This window comes from Lycorma delicatula, chromosome 9 (assembly GCF_047948215.1).
Source record: "Lycorma delicatula isolate Av1 chromosome 9, ASM4794821v1, whole genome shotgun sequence".
In the NCBI taxonomy this organism is placed as follows: domain Eukaryota; kingdom Metazoa; phylum Arthropoda; class Insecta; order Hemiptera; family Fulgoridae; genus Lycorma; species Lycorma delicatula.
The window spans coordinates 58,083,968-58,105,773 of NC_134463.1; the positions used below are offsets into that span (position 1 = coordinate 58,083,968).

At 28.1% G+C, this 21,806-nt stretch overlaps 1 protein-coding gene across 1 annotated transcript in view; it reads left to right on the forward strand.

Moving 5' to 3' along the window:
- ci (transcriptional activator cubitus interruptus) overlaps positions 1-21,806 on the forward strand; it is a 752,653-nt gene that overhangs the window by 176,597 nt on the left and 554,250 nt on the right. Inside the window, exon 2 of the mRNA XM_075375510.1 lies at positions 10,592-10,661. Within this exon, the coding sequence (XP_075231625.1) occupies positions 10,646-10,661 (16 nt within the window). The 5' untranslated portion in view covers positions 10,592-10,645. The remainder of the gene's footprint in view (positions 1-10,591; positions 10,662-21,806) is intronic.

Consider the following 21,806-nt stretch of genomic DNA (forward strand, 5'->3'; position numbering starts at 1 on the left):
AAATTGAAGGGTAGTTGAGAAATTCCCTTTTTTGTAGTAAAAAATAATCGTCTTCTCATATTTTTATTTGATGTTAAAAAGAAAAACAAATTTTTCATTGTTTTCACAATTTTTTAAATATAAAAATGCGGAAAAGGTTTTTAGTTGCTAAAGTTTGCGACCAAATATGTTTTTATATTAAAAAAATTAGTTTATATTTAAATTATTTATACTAAAATTATGTCAAAAAGGATCTATTATTATCGTTATATCAATCTATGATAATTGAAAAAAGAGATGTAAAATATACACCAATTAGATATAGGAACGTTTTCACTTGGTAAGATAAAAATATGAATTTATTCTGTGTTAGTGATATAATGATTGTTATTCAATATAAATAGAGTTTACTGGAAAAATGCGATAAGGATTTTATAGATGGAATTAAGAATCAGTAACGATTATTTTTGTTTAGTTGAAAGAAAAATATTGTAATGTAACTTTTTAAGGTAAGGACGGAGGTAACGGATTTAAACAAATATTCTTTCTGATCTGAAAAAATATTCATCATGGGATTTGTGAGGAAGAAGCTTTATTTTATTGTAAAGTGCCAAATTTTATGTGAATTCTCGGTAAATTTTTCAATGAAATATTTTTAATTAATTTGAAATATTATTTAGATAGCTAACTTTTTGACAAAAATGAAGAGTCTCGACATGTTGAAAAATTATTTCTTATCTCTAATAATGAATTGAACGTCTTCCAAAAGCGATTTTATAAGAAATTTACATGTTCCCTACAAGGCGATATTAAAAAATATCCAATATAGTTTTCATTAATAATATATAAAACTTTTATTAGAAACTATTTTCTATAATATTCCACATTTTATTCTATTTTTAAATTCCAATCTTGATTTTTTTTGGCGAATTATTAACTCCACCATCTTGAAAAAATTGCCTCATCAGTAATTAATAAAATTTCTTGCTACGACTATCTTGAAGCCAGTGTCAGAAATTTAGATCGAAAGGAAAATTTACAAGTTACTACTTGCAAATTTTTCTTCAAAAGTAAAGTTCACTTTTGAACCTCTTGCAAGTGGTACGGGTAAGGAATTTCTTTATTAAAAGTATTTGACAAACTGCACTGCGTAACAAACCGATGAAGTTTGAAACCATCTAGTACTCAGCACCGAGCAACGTTGAGCTTACCGAATTACCCGTCCTGCTCTTCATCGATAAGTTGTTTTATTGGCGTTCAACAGAATACGAACACGATGGAAAAACAGCAAGCATCTTTCTATTAAAATACTCGCAAACAAAAATTATTTCTCCATATTCTTCATTTGTAACTTAAATGGTTTAAAAAAAAAACATTTTTAAAAATTATACTCAAACACCGTATTTTTTCCCTTTAGAAAACATAAAAGCTATTAAATTTCAGTACACTATTTTCAGTGGTTGATCCACAGTGACAGTTTATAAAGTGAAAATTTATCAATTTATTTTTTTCGAAACATTTCTGAATAATTAATTTTTACTTTCGTGTACGAAGTAAAGCAAGTATTGTGATCGCGATAAATTTCGGTTTTCAGATTTCAACGGAAATATCTATTTTGACCATTCCTAAATCCATTTTGACTAGTTTCGGCGTGACTTGTACGTACGTATATATCTCGCATAAATAAAAAAACGATTAGCCGTAGGATGCTGAAATTTTGGATTTAGGACTGTTGTAACATCTGGTTGTGCACCTTCCCTTTCTATTGCAATCAACTGAACCAAAAGTGTCCAAAAAAGCCCAAGATCCAAACAAATTTGTATTTTGGACTATTTGTTAACTGCACTAATAAGCTCTCATTGAGATTTTCAACGATGTTGATATAAGTGGCTCTTATTTTCATTGGTTCCAGAGTTATAGCCAAATGAAATTTTAATTAATGAAATATTTGGATCTTAGAAGGGGAAGGGGGGCACATCGATTCAAATCCGACTTCATTTCCTTTTTTTATTAATTTCAATTTATTGATTTATTAATAATTAACCTCTGATTTTAAAAATGTTTTTATGATGAATAATAATTCAATAATACCAATAAAAAAATGTAAAAAATATATCAGAAGTTACTAATGAAATAAAATTTTATGTAGAAGTCATGTGGTGTTCGCATCAGATTTTTATTTCTTAATATACAACAAAATAAAATTAAAATAATGCTGTTTAAATAATTAGTTTTATTTTTATTTATTAATTTTGTTTCTAGATTTTTCTGTTATCAAAAAGATTTTTATTTTGATTTAAAATTATATCTAGTTCTTCTTTGAGTCTTTTCAAATGCAAGGAGGATGTTACTTATTAATATTATTCTCCCGACACAATTCCCTCTCGGTGTTAGAGCGTGGTTTTGTCAAGCAGGATTACGCCTGATGGGGGTTCCTTGTTTCTGGTTGTTTATATAAATTCTATTCTGTAATTTGTTATAGGATTTTCTGATGACAGATAGCTGTCTATAGCTACTGATAGGGAGTTACTTAGTAATCTTTTTTTGTTGATATGTAAGTTTTTGGTTAGGTTAGTTAGAAAGAACAGGAACCTGATTGTTCGTGGTTCTTTGCCCTCATCTGGTCAACATACAGTCCCTACACGTGAGCTGGAATTTTCTTCTTATTTCTCTCGTTTATCTCTTGTTTTTTTCTTTATTTCTTGAATTTTTCTCATACTCTGTATTTAATTCCTTTATTACAATCATAAAACTGCACGATCGGTGCCATTAGTAGTTTTAGAGAAGAGATAGTGAAACATTTTATTATTATTATTATTATTAATTTATTTAATAACTCCAAATTTAAGGGTTTTATAAAGTTAAAAATAATACTATTTTTTTTTTTTAATGTAACTACGGATACTGTACATAATTTCACTTATTGATGGCGGTAACAAGAAATAATATTTACAGTTGATCGGGATACGAATCCAGAATCTACCGGGATGAAAGTCTAGCAAAAAATCTAGCAATATAATTTTTTTAAAGCTAATAAAATTTCTTTTAATTTGGTTTTTTTTTTAATTGCTGAATAATAAAAATTAAGTGATTCAGAAGAACCACTCTTTAAAAAAAAAATTTAAACGTCTTATTTCACATATTTATTCGAAAATATAAAGCGTCTATAATAAAGATAATAACCTTTTTCAAATTAACTTTTTTTTGGTCCCTATCCTATTACAAAAGACAAAAGAAGGTCAAATTATACACAAAAATTTATTTTCATAAAAAAATCTGTTCTCTAAAATAACTCGTTTAGAACACATCTTAAAGGAAAAAATATATATTTGACCTTTTGATTTGATGATCTATATAATATATATTTTAATTTGTAGGACTGGTTAACTAACTATTAATTAAATTTGAGAAAAAAACTTTAAAATTTAAAATGTAAATTTAAGTTATGTTTTATTCATTAAATTCCTAGCAGAAATTATTTTGTAAGAAAAAGCGTGTAATGTTTATTTAATTAAGTCATCATTTATGTTTTCAATTATTATTTTTATAAACGAATTAAATTGAAAAAAAGAATCTTTTATGGTAGGATTGTATTTATTTATACATATACAATAAATTAATATTAATTATAATATTACGTATATGATTGTGGTTGTTTTAATAAACAGAATTGAATAATTTATTATTACTTAAAACAAACATATAATAAATATAATTATAACATAATAATCTTTTATTAAAAAATAAATTGGTTAAAAAAATACTTTGAATAATTATAATAATAGAAATAAAAAATAAAAAAAACTATATAGGATTGTGTTCTTACATAAAGATATAAAATATAAACATTGGACTAACCTTATACGTTTAGTTCTCTCTCATTCAGATGGCAATGAATACATCCATTTGTCAGTAAAATAAGAGGTTTTCAAATTTAAATAATAGCCCTAACTAGACGAGCATAATTTAGGGTAACCGCGATAAGAATCAGCTTTACATATATATGTATCTTACCGCACCGCCGTCTGTCTGTCTGTCTTTATGTGTATCTGTCCGTGCTCGAACAGCAAACCGCAAAATGGATACTCACTACTGAACATTGAATACTTAAACACACACACACACACACACACACACACCTACATATAACATATGTAAATATAAAGATGATGTTTCTCTTCTATCCTCCGTTTGTTCTTTTATATTAATACTATAAGCCGCACAGCAATGAAGTTATTTGCATGGAAATATCTGGCATAGCAATTACTGGCATAGTAATCTGCATTAGTTTACATTTTGAATAAGGGATAGAATCTTACGAACCTACTATAATAAACTATATAGATATATATCGTACAATTTAACGCTAAGCCTAAATTCGTCGTTTTTTTTTTCGCGTAATTAATTATTATCATCAAAGTAGACGTGCATGATATAGTATTATATAAATTAATATTAATTATTTCATTATTTATAATCTGGAAAAATTTATTTTTTTTTCTTTCATGATTCTTTTTGCTACTTCTAATTCTCTTTATGCTTCCTGTTCCCTTCATCTATTTTTTCATCCTCTTCTCTTATTTTTGCAATCCTTTTTGAACTTTTCTTCCGCCTCCTTTTCCCTCTCAGCATTTTTCCCCTCTTTTCTTATCTCTATATCCTCTTTGCTTCGTGTTAACATCCTTCATTTCTTATGTGCACCTTATTATTTTCTTCAGTTGATCTTTTCTTTTGATTTTACTTCATTCATTTTTTTTTTAATAATTCTTCTCTTCTATTATTTCAATCTTTGTTCTTCTTTATTTTTATTTATTTCTTTTTTTCATATTTTAATTTTTCTTGATCATATTTTTTTATTAAATTTAAAATTTTAAACTAAAAAATTTCGTATTCTGCAATTACTCAGTAAAATTTAATTTCGGACTTGGTAGGAGTCTTAAAATATTCATTACATCAGAACGCAGATAACCAGTTTCCACCGATTACGCTAACTCACTTATGAAAAGAGTTTAAGGAACATAGCTTTTCTTAAACTCAAAATCTTACCTCAGTGGCGTTCAAACCAACTAATAAAGACACAAAATTCGTATAAGTATTAAAAAAACTCACCACGTCAAACACCATCAAATGAATCCACACCACCTACTATCAGTCAATTCAGATAAAATTTTTGAGGAAACAGACACATTTCCTCACTCTGTAAAAATACACTGTAAAATATAAAATACAATGTAAAATACAGTTAAATCGCTGTATCTCAGCAATTAATTAAGATAAGAAATTCGTTTGGTTCTTAAAGCATTTCCTCCAAATCAATAGAGAAGAAACATAAGGTTTAACGCTTATTTTAATAATGCATCTAATGTTGTCTTGAAGGAACCACAAAATAAATTATCTTGTATAACTTCATTTATTTACTTACGCTGAGAAGCAGCACGAGTCCCCTTGTAATAATTAAATAACTTCTTTATTCTGACCGTATAAAATAATATATTATATGTCTGAAAGTGGATACTTATGATACTTCATGATCCGAATTCGATTCTATGTAGAAACTCTTTGATAAAGCTGAACAAAATAAAATCTGATTTTGAAGATCGGAACTAGTAAGTAGATGGTATTAAACTTTCCAACCCAACTTTTTCAAAGCTTCCCGTGTCTTTTGAGAGGTACGGAGAAGGGTGTTACGAATAATTTCACCTTTTAAGAAAAAATGGAGAGGTTTTCTTCTTATTAAGGTTTTCAGTTTATTTCCTAGCATGTCACAATAAACTAACTCTTGATTGTACGTTGTTCTTCCAAATTTTACAAAAATTGGGACATTTACAAATAGCCCAATTTATAAATAGTCCCAATACACGTTAGCATCACTTAATCAGCTGATGAGTACGTTTTGAATCTTAATCTGGGGGCTTACCAATGATATATCCATTCTCTGACGTTCGGATTGTGGCAGGAATTTAGGAATCCAAGTTTTTCATCACAAATTATTTTGCGATCTAAGAAAGGATTAGCTAAAAACCGTGTTTTAAGTTCCGTAAAATTGAGAATTAGGATTTATTTGTGATTTTGAGTCAACCGCCTTGGAATTTGCCCTGAACATGTTTTACGGTTACTCGCAATAAAAATTTCAGAAATTATCTAAATTTTTATGCATCTACTCTCGTACATAAGATCATTAATACGTCAGTTGAAACTTCCACCAATCATTTGCCACGATGAAAATCGAAGGCACTTGTTCTGCCCGATTTAACAGGGCCGTTTAACTGTTCTATTCACTTACAAAAATTTGCACTGTTAATTCACTTTTTAACAAATGTTTTAAAACCGTCAGTGAATTTCGGCCGATTTTACACCTTATTGTGTAACAAAACATCTTATAACAAAACAAAAATCTTATTGTCAGGGTGGTGAATTGAACGTCAGACTTTCAGTATATTTGATTAAATAGTTTTCCGCTGTTGCCATTCGTCTCCTTAACTATTGAATGATCTTTGTATGTATAATATATATATACATACAAAGATTATATATACATATATATATTATATATGTGTGTGTGTGTGTGTGTTCACGCGCTTGCTTGTTTTAATAAAATGCATTCTAATGGCAAATTATAATTATTAATAAAATTATTAATTCGCAGATACTGGGATTTTTGTGTATTAACACTTTTGGTAGAGATATCTGCTGTATCAAAAAGTTTCTGTTATTAAGATTTAAACAAAGTTTTTCTTATATGGCACCGTTGGTAAAATATAATTATTATACATAATATAAACTGCTTACCAATATATTCTATTGATAAGCGTTTATATTATGCGTTTCCTTCAAGCGCTTTCGGCTATTGTGCCATCTTCAGGAGGGATTTTAATTTATAGTTGAACTAGATAAAAGTTTAAAATTCACATATTTAAATATATATCACAATTGATTGTCATTTTATAAACGTTAAAGTCTTAATCGAAGTAACTACGTCCGTATTGTAAATAAAACTAATTTATTTAACTATATATTATATATTTCAATTATAAATTATAATCCCTTCTGAAGATGGTAGAACAGCCGAAAGCGCTTGAGGGAAACTAATAATATATTGGTAAGCAGTTTATATTGTATATAATATTAAGATTTAATTTTAAAAAAAGCAAACAAGAAATAGTTTATAAGTAAAATCTGATAAAAAATACTGGATAATAATTGAGTTGATATCCATAAATAACAACGTAGCGAAACATTGAAAAAGAAACAAATTTTGAAAGTGCACGTAATTAATTTTTTAAGATATGTATATAATTACTAATTAATTGAAAAATCGTTGGAAACATATTTACTACAATATTCTAAAACAAAGTGTATTACTTTAGAGCCAAGGAAGTTTTCATATTTTTTTTTAAGTAACTTAATTGGAAAAGTTAATTTGAACACAAAAAAAAGTTCATTGAAAAATTTAATTTAAATAATTTATATTTTAAATACGTTATTAATTTATTTTTCTTGTCAGTGTGGGTGTACATATATATTTTTTTAAATTGATTGATAAATTATTTAATTACCTTTTTTTCGTAGTTATTTTAATTAATTTTTCAATTAATTTTATCTTATTTACTAAACTGTTGAATATTATTTAATTGAGATTTTCATTAAATTGTATTAGCTCTATGTTATTATAATACATATAATATTATGCAACTAACGTACAATTTAAACAAGATAGCAATTCAGTTCACTTAAGTCAATTTATTTTAACTTGATAATATCTGGCAATTGAAATTGACACCTAAATCTACAGTAGTAAATTATATTTTAATTGGCCGATCTCAACTTATTTACAGTTCATCCCACCTCTTAGTATTGTCTATTGCTTTCTTTTTAAAATTCACAATTTTATTTTATTTATTTAATCTAATTATCAGCCAGTTTTATGTATATTATCTTGTAGTTACAAAATCAGCTGTAAGAGTTTACTTCAATAGCATAATATTTTAGCAGGTTTAATATAATTTTAAAATAATTATGTAAATGAACTTAATATTGTAATTAAAATAATGGATTTATGTTAAATTATTTAATTTAATTTTTGAATAAAGTACAGATTTCAAACTACACCTTAAGATAAATTTGTTTATTCTATTGTGTTTCAATTTAAAAATTAAAAAATTTTAAATCTTACAATATGGTATACTCATAATAAAAATATTGCTAATTTGTCTGATTAATATTTGTAAATGACACTAGTCACATTGTCTGAAAGTAATGATTTTCGTATATTTTAAAAAGTAAAGTTATTATTTATTACAATAGATGAATATTTCTTGTATTTTGGTGTAGGTTTATATTCATTAATACATTAAATTTAATCAATAAAAAAATTGGAAGCCATTTTCCTACAAGGCTTGGCATTAGTTGCTGTTATTCTTGAGAATAAATATGAAATTTTTGGGAGTCACTTAGTGTGTCTTTCCCAACACAACATCTATAAGTTTTTTCTTTCCAGTAAATAAATTACAAATAGCAAAAATGTCAAATGACTTTCTGGAATTTAAAAAAAAATTTGTTTTAAGTAAGTTAAAAAATTTGTTAAACAAATATTATAATTTTCGGTTTGATAAAACCGGTACATTTTTCTAAATGCATTTTTCTCAGACTTAATGGAAGCAATGCATATAATAAATTTCTTCTATTAGTTTGTTGTTTAACTCTATCCTAATCTTTTTTATGAGTTTGATGCATATAAAATATCTATGGTACAAGTGATTCCAGAGTTGCTTTTTCTAAGTCTTGAATTTATTTCATAGCCGTATTGGTAGTAGAATAAGAATGTTGCTTGTAGGGTTAAATATCATTTCAAATGATAAAACTGCTAGGCTTAATAATATGTAACAGTAAATTTATCTCTGTGTAAAAGGCAACCGAGAACACTTAACTTTACTTTTTAATCAATAAGCCTAAAAGGAAATCCTTGATATTCTTGGGAATAGCTTTATCATTTTAATTTCCTGGCATCATAGCTCTAGAGCTATGTTGACTAGACAAAAGATTGGGCTTGAATTTTTTCCATTTCTCGACGGTTCATGACCCAGGTACTCAAAAAAAACAAAAATAAGTGGTGGTAATGTTCATACGTACGTATGTATGTTGGCGTGTTTGAAGCTTAATAAATTTTGACTGGATAAACCGATTTTAATGAAGTTTGGCTCAGAGACTCGTATAAGGTTGTTCTTAAAAGGTGAGGTCAAACTCTAGGAAATGATTCTACTTAACATACTGAAGAAAAAATATCCAGTGAACGTAGGTCCAAAAACATATATTTTTCTGTCTGTCCGCCATTTTGGGTTTTTTTAAGAAAAAACTAATTTTTCTTAACGCAATAAAATTTTGTACTTTATTTTAAACTAACATTTTCTAATAGGAGAAAGAATAACGATATTCTTCGTCGACAAGTTTCAAAATGGCGGTCGTTTCAGTTTTTCATTCTTTAATATTTTACGAATTATTAGATTTATCAAATTGTGTTGTATTATAAAAATTATGTAGCATTTTTTTTTTTTTTTTGTGAACAAAACGACAACTTAGTCGTAAAAATCCGATGACAAATAACAGAGTTACTGCGAAACGTAGGTCTAAACCGATATGGCGGCCATACTGTCTTTTTACTTCCTTGTACGTTGTAAAGGAAGTATTGTGATCGCGAAAAATTCCGGTTTTCAGTTTTTAATGGAAATATCCATTTTGACTATCTCTGAATCCATTTTGACTAGTTTCGGCGTGATATCTGTATGTAAGTACGTACGTATGTGCGTACGAGTGTATCTTGCATAATTCAAAAACGATTATCAGTAGGATGTTGAAATTTTGGATTTAGGACTGTTATAACATCCAGTTGTGCACACCCCTTTTGATTACAATCGACTTGACCAAAAATGCCCAAGAAAGCCAAAAATAAAAAAAAATTGGGTTTTAGACTTTTCTTTACTGCAGAAATAAGCCCTCATTGAGAGTTTTTCAACAGTGACTCATAAGTGGTACTGATCGTTTACGTTGTACTTATGTACGTTTACGATCATTTCATGTATGTTTTATGTTCGTTTCTTGATCGTTTACGTTCTTTTCATGATCGTAACATGTTTCTTCATGTTCGTTTTGCACGGGGGTTACATATCCCGTACCTCACCCAGCGGTGTCGGATGACCTTGAACCTGTTCCACAAGTGGTATATTATATCTACCGTATTACAACTTTGTTATCAGTTTGTCGCATAAGTATCGTTTTTATGAATGATTTGTACCTCACGTCACGTTACTTAATATATACAAAGTGATATTTTAGAATAAGTTATGGCAAACTATTTACGTTTTTGTTAAATTATTACTGTTTATTTATTATAAAAAAAATATATATATGTTCATATGACATATATATATATATAAAATACTGGTTGTTTATAAAGAAAGTTTCTATAAAACAGAAAAATTATAGATTCAAAACAATATTTTCTTAACGTAAGTTTTTCTCATTTACTTCTTAAGTAAAATTCATTATTTAACAATAATAATTAAAAATGATAAATAAAACTAAAATAAAGTATTTCATTAATTAAATTCTTTTTCAGGATGTTATGACATGGATTTCGTAGGGGTAACAAACCCCTTCAACATCGATTATTATGGAGCCTCACTTTGGTAAGTCGTTCTTTAATTATTATTTTTTTATTTTTTATTAAAAAATTTAAATCTCATCATAAATTTATCAACCCTTAGACAGGTCCCTTGCACAATACCTGTTTCCAGTCTCCTTTATTTCCAAGTTTATTAGAATTTTTGATAGCTTCCACTTTCTTTTAAATCATTTATAATTTTTAATATTTTCCGGGATCTCTTTTTTTACCTTCTAGCCCTGTTTTCTCTCACGATGTCTCAAATAGTTAATTTTTCTGTTCTTAATTGTTTTATTAAGCTTTTTTTCTCGTACTTTTTCCTTATTATTTATTCTTTTTTGCTGGTTATTAATTTATTTTTTTCCATAATCATATTTCAATGCCTTTCTTTTTCTATTTTTCTTACATTCCACAATTCACATCCACACAGAAGTACAATCCAAAAATAACAATTTACAAGACGCTTCTTCAAGTACACTTCATTATACTAAATAATAATCGTTTCTTTCTTTTAAATGCTTCCTTGGTCATTGATATTCTTCTTGTTTATTTGTGTTTGGCAATTTTTTTGTTAAAATCGTCATATTTACTTGTTCACGTCTTTCTTCTTTTACACAAATGTACATTGGGTCATTGCCTTCTATCCTCATTAGTTTAGGTTTTCTAATATCAATTTTCATTTCATTTTCTGCATTAGTCTTACAATTTTAAAACCATCTCTTGAATCTTCTGTGCTCATTTCCTAAGAGAATCATGTCTTCCTGCGATCCTTATACATATTATACTTCTTCCTCCTTCACTAATGCCTTTATCTTTTAGATTATTTTTGATTAATTTTCTAAATAAATATTAAACGTAGTAGGTGATTTGTTCCTATTCCTCAACCACTCAATTTGACCACAATTTATATTTTATTTTAAAGTCTTTCTACTGATTAGTTTATTTAGTTTGTTTAGAATTTTCTATCCTTTTATTTCGATTGCTCATTTTGGAATGCCGTAACACATGTCTCACTGAATCTCATCAGGAATTACACTTCATAACACCCATCGCATAAGAATTGCTGAATTACTCTAATCTTTAACAGAGATCAGTTTTTATTTATTTTTCATACATAAATTTGGTTATGGAATACTGTTTTAGTTAGGGACAAAAAACTTTTTATTTGGTATTCTGTTTGTTTAGTTGCAATAACTTTTGTTTTGTCAATTTAGAAGAGATATAATTCCATTTTTGTTTTTATTATTTAAATTGTCATATACTCATAATTAATTCCATATGTATTTTTACAAAATTATTGTAGCCGTTTTGGAGAGGGGTGCATAGAAGATAATTTATTACTCAACAAAAATATTACTTCTTTATTGTAAATTAATCTCTCTTCTCACTCTCTTTCTCTCTCTCTCTCTCTCTCTCTCTCTCTCTCTGTTTCTCTCTCTCTCTCTCTCTCTCTCTATATATATATATATATATATATATATATATAAAGAAACCACCTCCATTTGATTCAATCCATTTGATTTTCTATATATATATATATAAAAGGGAAAGAGAGAGAGAGAGATTGAGAGAGCCAGTGTTATTAACTGGATTTTATAACGTGTTTGTTTAATAAGATATATCTTCTTTTTTGAAGTATTACTTTTTTAACAAAATTTTCTTTTAATTATTTTGTAGTTATATTACTTCTATAATTTAACGATCTTTATTTATTTATTTATTTTATTTTATGACAGTTATAAAATTATTACCGGTAGTTACAATATTTCTCTTCATTTATTTGTTTTTAAAATAAAGGGAAATTAATTATAAAATTTAATTTCAGTCGAGTATTAAATTTAATACAGGATATAAGTTATATGGACCAATTTGATAAATAATATTAAAATCATTTTAATAACATTTTGTAATTACGATTCTCTATGTAATACATTTAATATTTTCAAAATATTAAGCGGTTACATGTTTGCATTATTATACGCATTAATAGTTACCACTATTGCGTAATTAAAATATTATATAATTTTACTGAACACTTACGACAGTAATTCATAATTAAAAAAAATATTTGTCAGAAATCAATTAAGTTCTTATTATTTTATTACATTAAACCTTTATTATTATTTATGTGTAAAATTAGGTTTAATTATTTGTTTTATTAAATAAAATATTTTTATTTTAAAAATTCGTATAATGATATTTGATATTATTATATTTAATATAGTTTTTAGTAACTCGATTTTGTTAGGGAAACTAACTAATCTTTGTTTCTTCTACTCTTAGGTCTGTCTAAGTTTATAATATATCTTTTTTTTTAAATTAGAAAATTGAAGTAAAATAAAAGACCGTAGTAAAACTTGTTAAAAAATTCATCGAAACTAAAACATTCTTGCGCCGAACTGCGTAAGAAGACAACTTTTCATTATTTTATTTTATTTCCTTTTTAAAAAGTATCAACTCATTCTAATCTAAACTTTTACAGACAAAAAAAAACCTTTGATTCAAAAAAATAGTTACACGTCAAAAAAATATTATAACAAGAAAAAGCTAAAAAAAAGTTTCAATTCACTCCCCACTATTACTCACTGCATAAGCGCGTAACAAAAATACACAGTCAGCATAACCTCAACCTTTTTTCAACATTAAATTGGGCATAACTCAAGAACAACCCAACCAATCTTTATCAAATTTTCACATGCCCAATCTCAGATACAGATATATATATATATATATATATATATATAGAGAGAGAGAGAGAGAGAGAGAGAGATAGTGAGACAGAACCCGATTTTACGTAAATTATATTTTTGTACTCCTGATACCTGATAACATAATGAAATCTCATTTTCACCCCCTCAACTCACACCGTACGTCCAAAAGTACACTTTTATCAACTTTTTGTTCGAAAAGTTTACAAAAAAACAATAATCTTAAATAAAGAAATAAAATTCTATTTATTAAAAAAAAGGTACGATTATATTATAAGAATGGTTGAGAAGTATTTCATACAAAAATTATATTGTCTTCTTTTAACGAAGATCTATTCATAACAAAACATTCAACCATTTTCAAAAATTTCAATAAAATGATCTAGTAGTTTTGAGAATTTTTGAGCACAAAAGTTTATATACATAAACTTATATATATATATATATATATATATATATATATATATATATATATATATATATATATATATATATATATATATATATACAGAGTGTTTCGCGATAAATCTGCAATACTTTACAGGCATATCTCGCTTATAAAAAAAATGATAAAAGGTTATATAAACGTAGGTCTGGAAACGCTTCGTTATCGAGTTACGGCCACCGAAAGATTTCTCCTGGAGCTCAGCTTCCCCAGTGAAATGAGGTCGTACTGAAATTTTTTTGGACGTTAATCTAGAGGCAGAGTTAATGGTGGTTTTCTATGGTTTTTGACCTGATGTTCAATAAAATAGGTCTCACAATTGTATCTCCTTTAGTTTTTAAGATATATGATTTAAAACCCAAAATTAGGAGTTTAGAAAACAACTTTTTAATGTTTAGCTTAAAATAAATTTCTTAAATAAGTAATAAATCTGTAAACGTTTTCTACAAAACTTGTAGAGAATTTAATTCTTAAAAAATTGATGTAATCAACGTCTATGAATACTGAACACAATGTTTTCAAATTCGTTTTTACATATATAAAATGTAATCGATTTTCATTTAATTTCTTATAAGTTTAATTTAACTTTTTAATAGTTAACTTTCAATTTAAGTTCAGTTTATATTTATATACATATATATGTAAGGATACCTGATTTTAGGTAAATATATTTTTCTACTAATGATATCTGAAAACGTAAAGATAATTCATTTTCATCTTCTTCTTCCACCATGCGACCAAAAGTATTATTGTACTTTTCTTCGAAAAGTCGGTAATATAATTTTTCAGTTCTTCTTTAAATGCCGATTTCAGTTAAAAGTTAAGAGTAAATAAAGTATTTATAGTTTCTCGTTTTAAGTTAGATTTATTCAAACATTTCTGTTTTTAGTTTATTTTTTTTAACCGATTTCAAAACGGAGAAGGTTCTCAATTTGACTCGTGTGTGTATATATATTTTTTTTTGTGTGTGTGTTTGGGCCTAGTTTACCATTTTAAATGATTTTTTTTTTATATATAATTTAAGATGATCCCATCGTAATCTCATACCATTACAAACTGATACTAGATCATTAAAATAAAATTATTGGGCGAAAAATTCAGTTCTAGGTAAATATTACTATTGTAATAATTATCCCTTTCCGAAAAGCTTTTGCATTGAATGCACTGCTGGGATTACTCGATACTTAATTCATTCTCTGTAAAGAAGTATGTTTTTCATCCGCTCTTTAGATTAGACATTTTTTACGGTGATGCTCTCATATAACAGTCAGTGGATGTGAACGTTCTTCAAGCGTTTCATTTCAAATACGTTTATGATCGATGAAAATCAATGTGATCTTTGTTCTTGAATCTCATTTAAAAAGTGATTGCGGATCTAATCATGTTGATGCTTCCTTTTAACTTTGTATTTTTTAGACAGATTATTCACTCTGAATCCTACTCATACTTCGCTTGAATCTTTGTTATTTTGAACGAGCATGTTGTATTCCAAGAAAACGTTATTTTCTTTTTCGTTCAGACTCTTTTGTAGGCCTACCTATATTTCCGCTTCGACGAAGATACATAAATAAAAAGAATATAATGAAAAATTTTTGAAAAAAAAATTGAACCGACTCCAAAAAAAGAAAAGAGAACATTTTTGCGCATTTCTGCGCAAGAAGACCGAGTTTTCGTTATTCTATTTTGTATAATTTTTTAGTAAGAAATATACAAAACATAAAGTAAATGAGAAATATAAAAGAGGTACAATTTTTTTATTTAATATAAAAATATATTTTTGTGTGTAAGAAAATTAAATTATAACAGTAATTTGATAAAATAATTAAAAATTAGTAAACCCTAGACATGAACATAAAATTTAAACTAACTCACCCCTGTGACTCACTACATAAGCGTGTATCAAAAATACATCAATACAAAGTAAACATAACCTCAAATTGAGGTTAAGATTCATCCAATCTTCATTAAATTTTCATATGCACAACTTCAGCATATCTAAATTTCAATGAAATTAATGCAGTAGTTTTGGAGTTTTTTGAGCCACAAATTCTATAATAGACATATATATATATATATATATACTAGCGGACCCGACAGACGTTGTCCTGACGTGTCATTGTTCTGTAATAAATGCACAACACATAAATATAAGTAATTTATTTAAGTTAAAATTAGCAGGAATGTGGACGAAATTTCATTAATATGACTATTCGTATGACTATTATCAGTTTGTGATTGTTGTTTTATTGTAATGAGTTTATTGATTAATTATGTAAGGTATGGTTAATATTTATTTTCACTAAATATTGAGATGTCTGATGAAAATTGAATTAAAAAAATGAAATGTCGTAAAATTAATAATTAGTGTAATTAATAAATGTTCATCCATATTACTGCTAATTTTCACTTATCATTCTAAAGAAGTACCTCCTACATTTTTTTTTATTTAATAATTTTGAAGTTTCATAACCATGTGATAGCTTAATTAATCAATTAATAAACAAAATTAAAGCACTGTAAAAAAGCATTGTAGTTAAAATTTTAGTAGAAATTTTTATCATTTTTCTTATAATTTATTTATTTTCTCATTCTTTATTTTAACATCTATTTTACCAAATTTTAGATAATTGTAAATTAAAAACAATTTTAGAAAATTTTTTATAAAATTAATCAGCTAAAAAATTTATAACGTCAATTTTGTAAATATACTTAGTTTTGGAGATTTTTGAGCCACAAATTCTATAATAGACATATATATATATATATATATATATATAGAAATAAGGTAATTAAATTTTAAGAGAAATAGTATCTTCGTACCCCGCTTACCTCAAAACGTAAAGAAAATTTAATTCTACCCTTCAATTCAATCCAGCCGTGTAACCGAAAATAATACCGTACTTCTTTTCGAAAATAATATTTCAATTACGCCTTCAATTCAATCTCTGAATCTTAGTTTTTGAAGTCGGAGCAAATTTAGCTTTAAGCCTTACGACAGATAAATTTAGTAATCCTAATCTCGTGCACTCGTCATTCATTTAAAACGTGTCGGCGACTTTAAAAAAATGAGTTTCAAAGGCTGTATTGAAGTGGCAGTGGAAAATTTTTTTCCCTCTTCTGTGCGATAATTATTTTTGTTTTTTTTTTCTTTTGTAGTCGGTTTCGAATTTTAAAAAAAAAATTATCAAATGTAATTTCTGTCTTATATTTTCTACGAGAATATTCATATAAAAAAAGACAACTGGATTTGTACGTATCCTTTGAAAAACTCCTACGGATTTGTCCCTGCTCATCAAAAAAAAATTGTAAGCAAAATTAAAATTAACCTATCATGCGTTTATTCGTTAATTGAGCTCTTAACTCTAATATTGGAATTCATTTAAAAGTAACAAAACATTCGGTTAAAATATCAGGGTTAGAAAATTAGGTGCAGGATAAAATAAATCGACAAAACTATATTTCAATCTACAAATTTTGATTAATTCTCGCTGCGACGGATTCAATACGACAAGATGACTTCTTAAAGTTTTATCTTAGTGAGTTAAAATAAAATTTGTTATTCACGTACAGTGATATATTTTAATTTTTGTAGATTTCATAAATTAAAAAGAAAGAACTGAGAGATCGATTTAATTACTACAAGGGCGTAAAAAGGGTGGTTAAACTAAATGTGGAAGAATAAATTTTAACACTACATTATGCATGAGGTTTACATCTTTCAGATTTACCATTTTGAGTTCTGCAAAGTAAAGCAAGAAATACAGTTCAGCAAAACTAAATTTAAATGAAACTTTTTTCTTTGACTTCTGGTTACCCCATAAGTTTAGAAAGATCCTTTTCCAATTGTCCAAATCTTGTTTCGATAATGTTACCACGATTCAACTAATAAACTTAAATAATTCTTTCTGAATTATAAAGTTTCAAAGGTAAATAACAAGAAGTATGTTATAAGAAGTGTTTTTTCGGTATTAATTTTTTTGACTGTGTTTTATATATTTTATGCCCCATTTTTTCTTCATAATCCAACTTCTGAAGGAAAAGGTTTCTATTGTTTAATGCGTGATCCTATCTTAATGTAAATTACTTTCCTTATTGTCGCATTATTAATTTTGCTTTATTCTTTTATATTTTAAAATTTAATTCCAATTCTTGTTATTCACAAGTGGAAAAAAATTAAGTTTAATATTTACCAATAATTTAAATTAAAATTAAGTAGAAAAAAAGATAGTCATATAGACTATTAAAAAATAACAATCAAGAAAGATTAGATTCGTGGGAAAAAAGCTATAAAAAAAGGAAATAAAGAAAAATGAAAACGAATGAAAAAATCAGTAATAACAAATGCAGTGAGTGATTCATTCTATCATGCACATCATGATACTATACACTACAATTCCACTATGAACTATAATACAGAGAAAATCATATTTGATCCGATTCATAGAATGTAGTTATGCAAAACTAGTAATGTCCTACAGCTTGTGTTGGAAATGCCACCATTTTCCTCAAGGCAGATCCTAACCTTTCGCACCGTACTTTTTGAAATGAGTACCATTAGCCCTGATGTACGAAGCGTGTCAAAAAATATGGTGCGAAGGGTTCAGACCATTTTTTTTTTTTTTGACTCCTCGTCTGGGCCGGTCCGACTGGTTGGTATTGCGCCACCCAGGGGAGTGCCTGTTGTACTCAAATGGGCCTTCCCACCTACCGGCTGTATGTCCGGCATGGCAGGTCGGCCCACCGGTCAGTTCTTTTGAGTCTATTGATATGCCCATCTATATATATCGCCACGCCATACCATGATTGTCTTGACGTGACGATTGGGTCTTTTCTTTGATCTTTCCTATCAAGAAAACCCTTGGAGTCCCCAGTGGCTCATCGAAACTGGCACACCTCAGCATGCCAGTCCTCACCACTGGGGCTATCCGCCCTTCCCTATACTAAGATCAGAACCCCAATCTCCTCTCGTCCTCATTTTTCTGCGTTAATATTTTCTTAATAGCTGAATCAACCATCTTCCAGGCATATTCACTCTGGAACATGTGAATAATTAATCTGCTGTTACCATCAGATGATAAATCGATGTCTACTAATTCTTCTCTCCATTTATGGCAGTCAGTAAATGTGTGCTCAACATCATCTTCGCGATCGCAATACATACATTCCGTCGATGCTCTTCTACCGATTCTGTGCAAGTAAAAATTAAAGTTGCCATGCCCTGTAAAGTATTGTGACAGGTGAAAATTCACTTCCCCATGCTTCCTATATATCCAGCTTTTAATATCGGGGATGAGTCTCTTTGTTCTACCTCCAGGGCCCTTCTCATTCCACCTGTCCTGGCACTTTGCCATTAGCCGCTGCCTTGATTCGTGAATTCCAACTCCCTGGTCTCTTTCAACTCTTAAAAGTGCCAATAAATCAGTCGGTGGGACTCCAGCGAGCACACACAAAGCCTCATAGGAGACCGTCCTATATGCAGAAATCACTCCAAGCAACAGTCTCCTATGGGTCCTGATCATACGTACCAGGTTTTTCTTTACTTGTACTGAAATCCACCAAACCGGCACCGCATAAAGCACGGACGATATTACCGAAGACGCTATGACCCTTCTCTTTGACGCCTTAGGCGCTCTTTGGTTCGTCATAATGATATTTAAAGACTGTATCATTCTGTCAGCCCTGTTACAAACTTCATTTATATGTTCGGTGAAGGAACCGTTCCTCTGAAAGGTAACCCCTAGGTACTTCAGCTTATCAGTTTCTGCTATTGGTTCACCATTGATCCTGATATCCAGCCGATCAATGATCCTTCTTCCAGTGAAAGTGATAAATTTCCATTTATCAATGTTCAGCACTAAATTTTTATTACATAGCCAGTTTTCTATCATCTGTAATGCCAAATTGGCCTTATTGTGTACTTCTAGTGCATGTCTATCACTCGCAAGGATCACCAGGTCATCTGCATAGGCAATGACTTCAACTTCTGCAGGATAATCCAAATTCTGGATTCCGTCAAAAGTTAAAACCTATAATAACGGGCCCAAAACGGAGCCCTGGGGAACTCCACCGTGTATGTTGACTTCCAAATCTCCACTTTGCGTTGCAATTCTGCACGATCTGTCAGTGAGGTATCTCCTCACCTGTCTCCTAAGATATGGGTTTACGTTCTTAGCCAATAATGCACTGTGAATATGGCTCCATTTGATGGAGCCAAAAGCATTCTTAACGTCTAGGGAGACAAGTAACGGAATCCCTCTTGTGCTCCAAGTACCTCTTCTGACATCTGCTATCCAAGTAGTTACTTTCTTTGCTGCCAACACGGTGGAGCGTCCCTTCCAGAACCCGAATTGATTGACGCTTATACCCACGCCTTCTTCAATTTCGCATACAATTCTGTTGGCGAGCATCTTCTCTACCGCTTTGCCCAAGTTATTTAAGAGACTCAGCGGTCTAAATCGAGACAGACCTTGATTATCACCGCCTTTAGGGAGGAAGACCACCCTGGCCTCCCTCCAACATCGCGGGAATGAATCATTCTCCAAGGGTTCAGACCTGCCTTCAGGAAAATGATGAACCTTTTCCAACACTTGCTGTAAAACATTACTAGTTGTGCACAACTACATTCCGTGAATCAAATCACATATGATTATCTCTGTATTATAGTCCACAGTAGAATTATAGTGTATAGTATATGGTGTGCACAATAAGATGATCTCATTATACTAAAAGACAATTAATTGAATATTAGTAAAATAAATTAAAAACTACAAACAACCCATTTAGGCGTAGCCACTCCCAGTAGAAAACGTAAAGTTAGGTTAAAAATCAATGAAACTTTCAACTCAGACTACCTATAACAAATTTATTTTTTTTTTTTTATTTTAAGTAAAATTTTTGTTTACGGTTTTTGAACAGTATTGTTTTCAATTTATTTCAATATTTATTTAGCACACTAATTTCTTTTTATATTATAATTAATTAATCGATACCATTTAGAAGGTCTTATAGATTTTAATTTACGACAAGAACACTATAGCACGTTGTATTCATAAAAATCTTTTTTTTCTCTCTCCTTGATCTTCACTTAAAAACATTTTTATTTACATTAATTTATTTCTTTTCAAGTGTATAAATTAAACAGTTAATTTTTTTTTACTGTTTCATGTCTTCCTTATTCTTTTACATGACTTTGACGTTTTTTGTTAATCTTTTTATTATTATTTGTTGTAGTATATAATATTGTATGCATTATATATATATATATATATATATATATATATATATATATAATATGTGTGTGTGTTTACTCAAAAAAACATTATACTTTTTGCTGTATAAATAGTACTAAGCATAAATAAATAATACACCAATAAAAAAAGAGATAAGCAGTTTAGTCTACTACATACTGTGCTGTGTTACAACTAAAAACATCTTACTAATCTGAATTTATTGTTAATACTATAGTTTACATAGGCTACATTTATGTCAGATAAAATATTATATTTATATCTTTATTATAACATACACGTTTTGTTGTTCTATTAACATAAAATTTAAATTTAATTTTTGCGTTACAACTACAAAAATAAAAATAAAATGATAATTGACAAACTATTCTTGGTTCAGTGGTAGTTATTTTTTTTATGTGGGAGATCATGTTGATACAGTGTTTTCTCAAATGACACTGCTGTTAGATTTCTTCAGTTTTAGTATATATATATATATATATATATATATATATATATATATTTTTTTTATTCTTTAAAATAAAACTCTTGATTTTTCTTTAGTTTTTTCAGTATATTTTTCCAGTTGAAAGGAATTTTTTATAAATAAAATTTAAAAAATTAAAGAAAAAATTTTTACTTTCTTCAAGGCTATTATCATTCGAGGTAGTAACAGTTTAGGCGGTATCTGTTTTGGGTTGGAGTTTTTCTGTATGATCGCTCATTTTTCTTTTAATGCTTACGAAATATCATCAGAAATGATTATTTCTTATGCGCCAATTGAAAAAGGT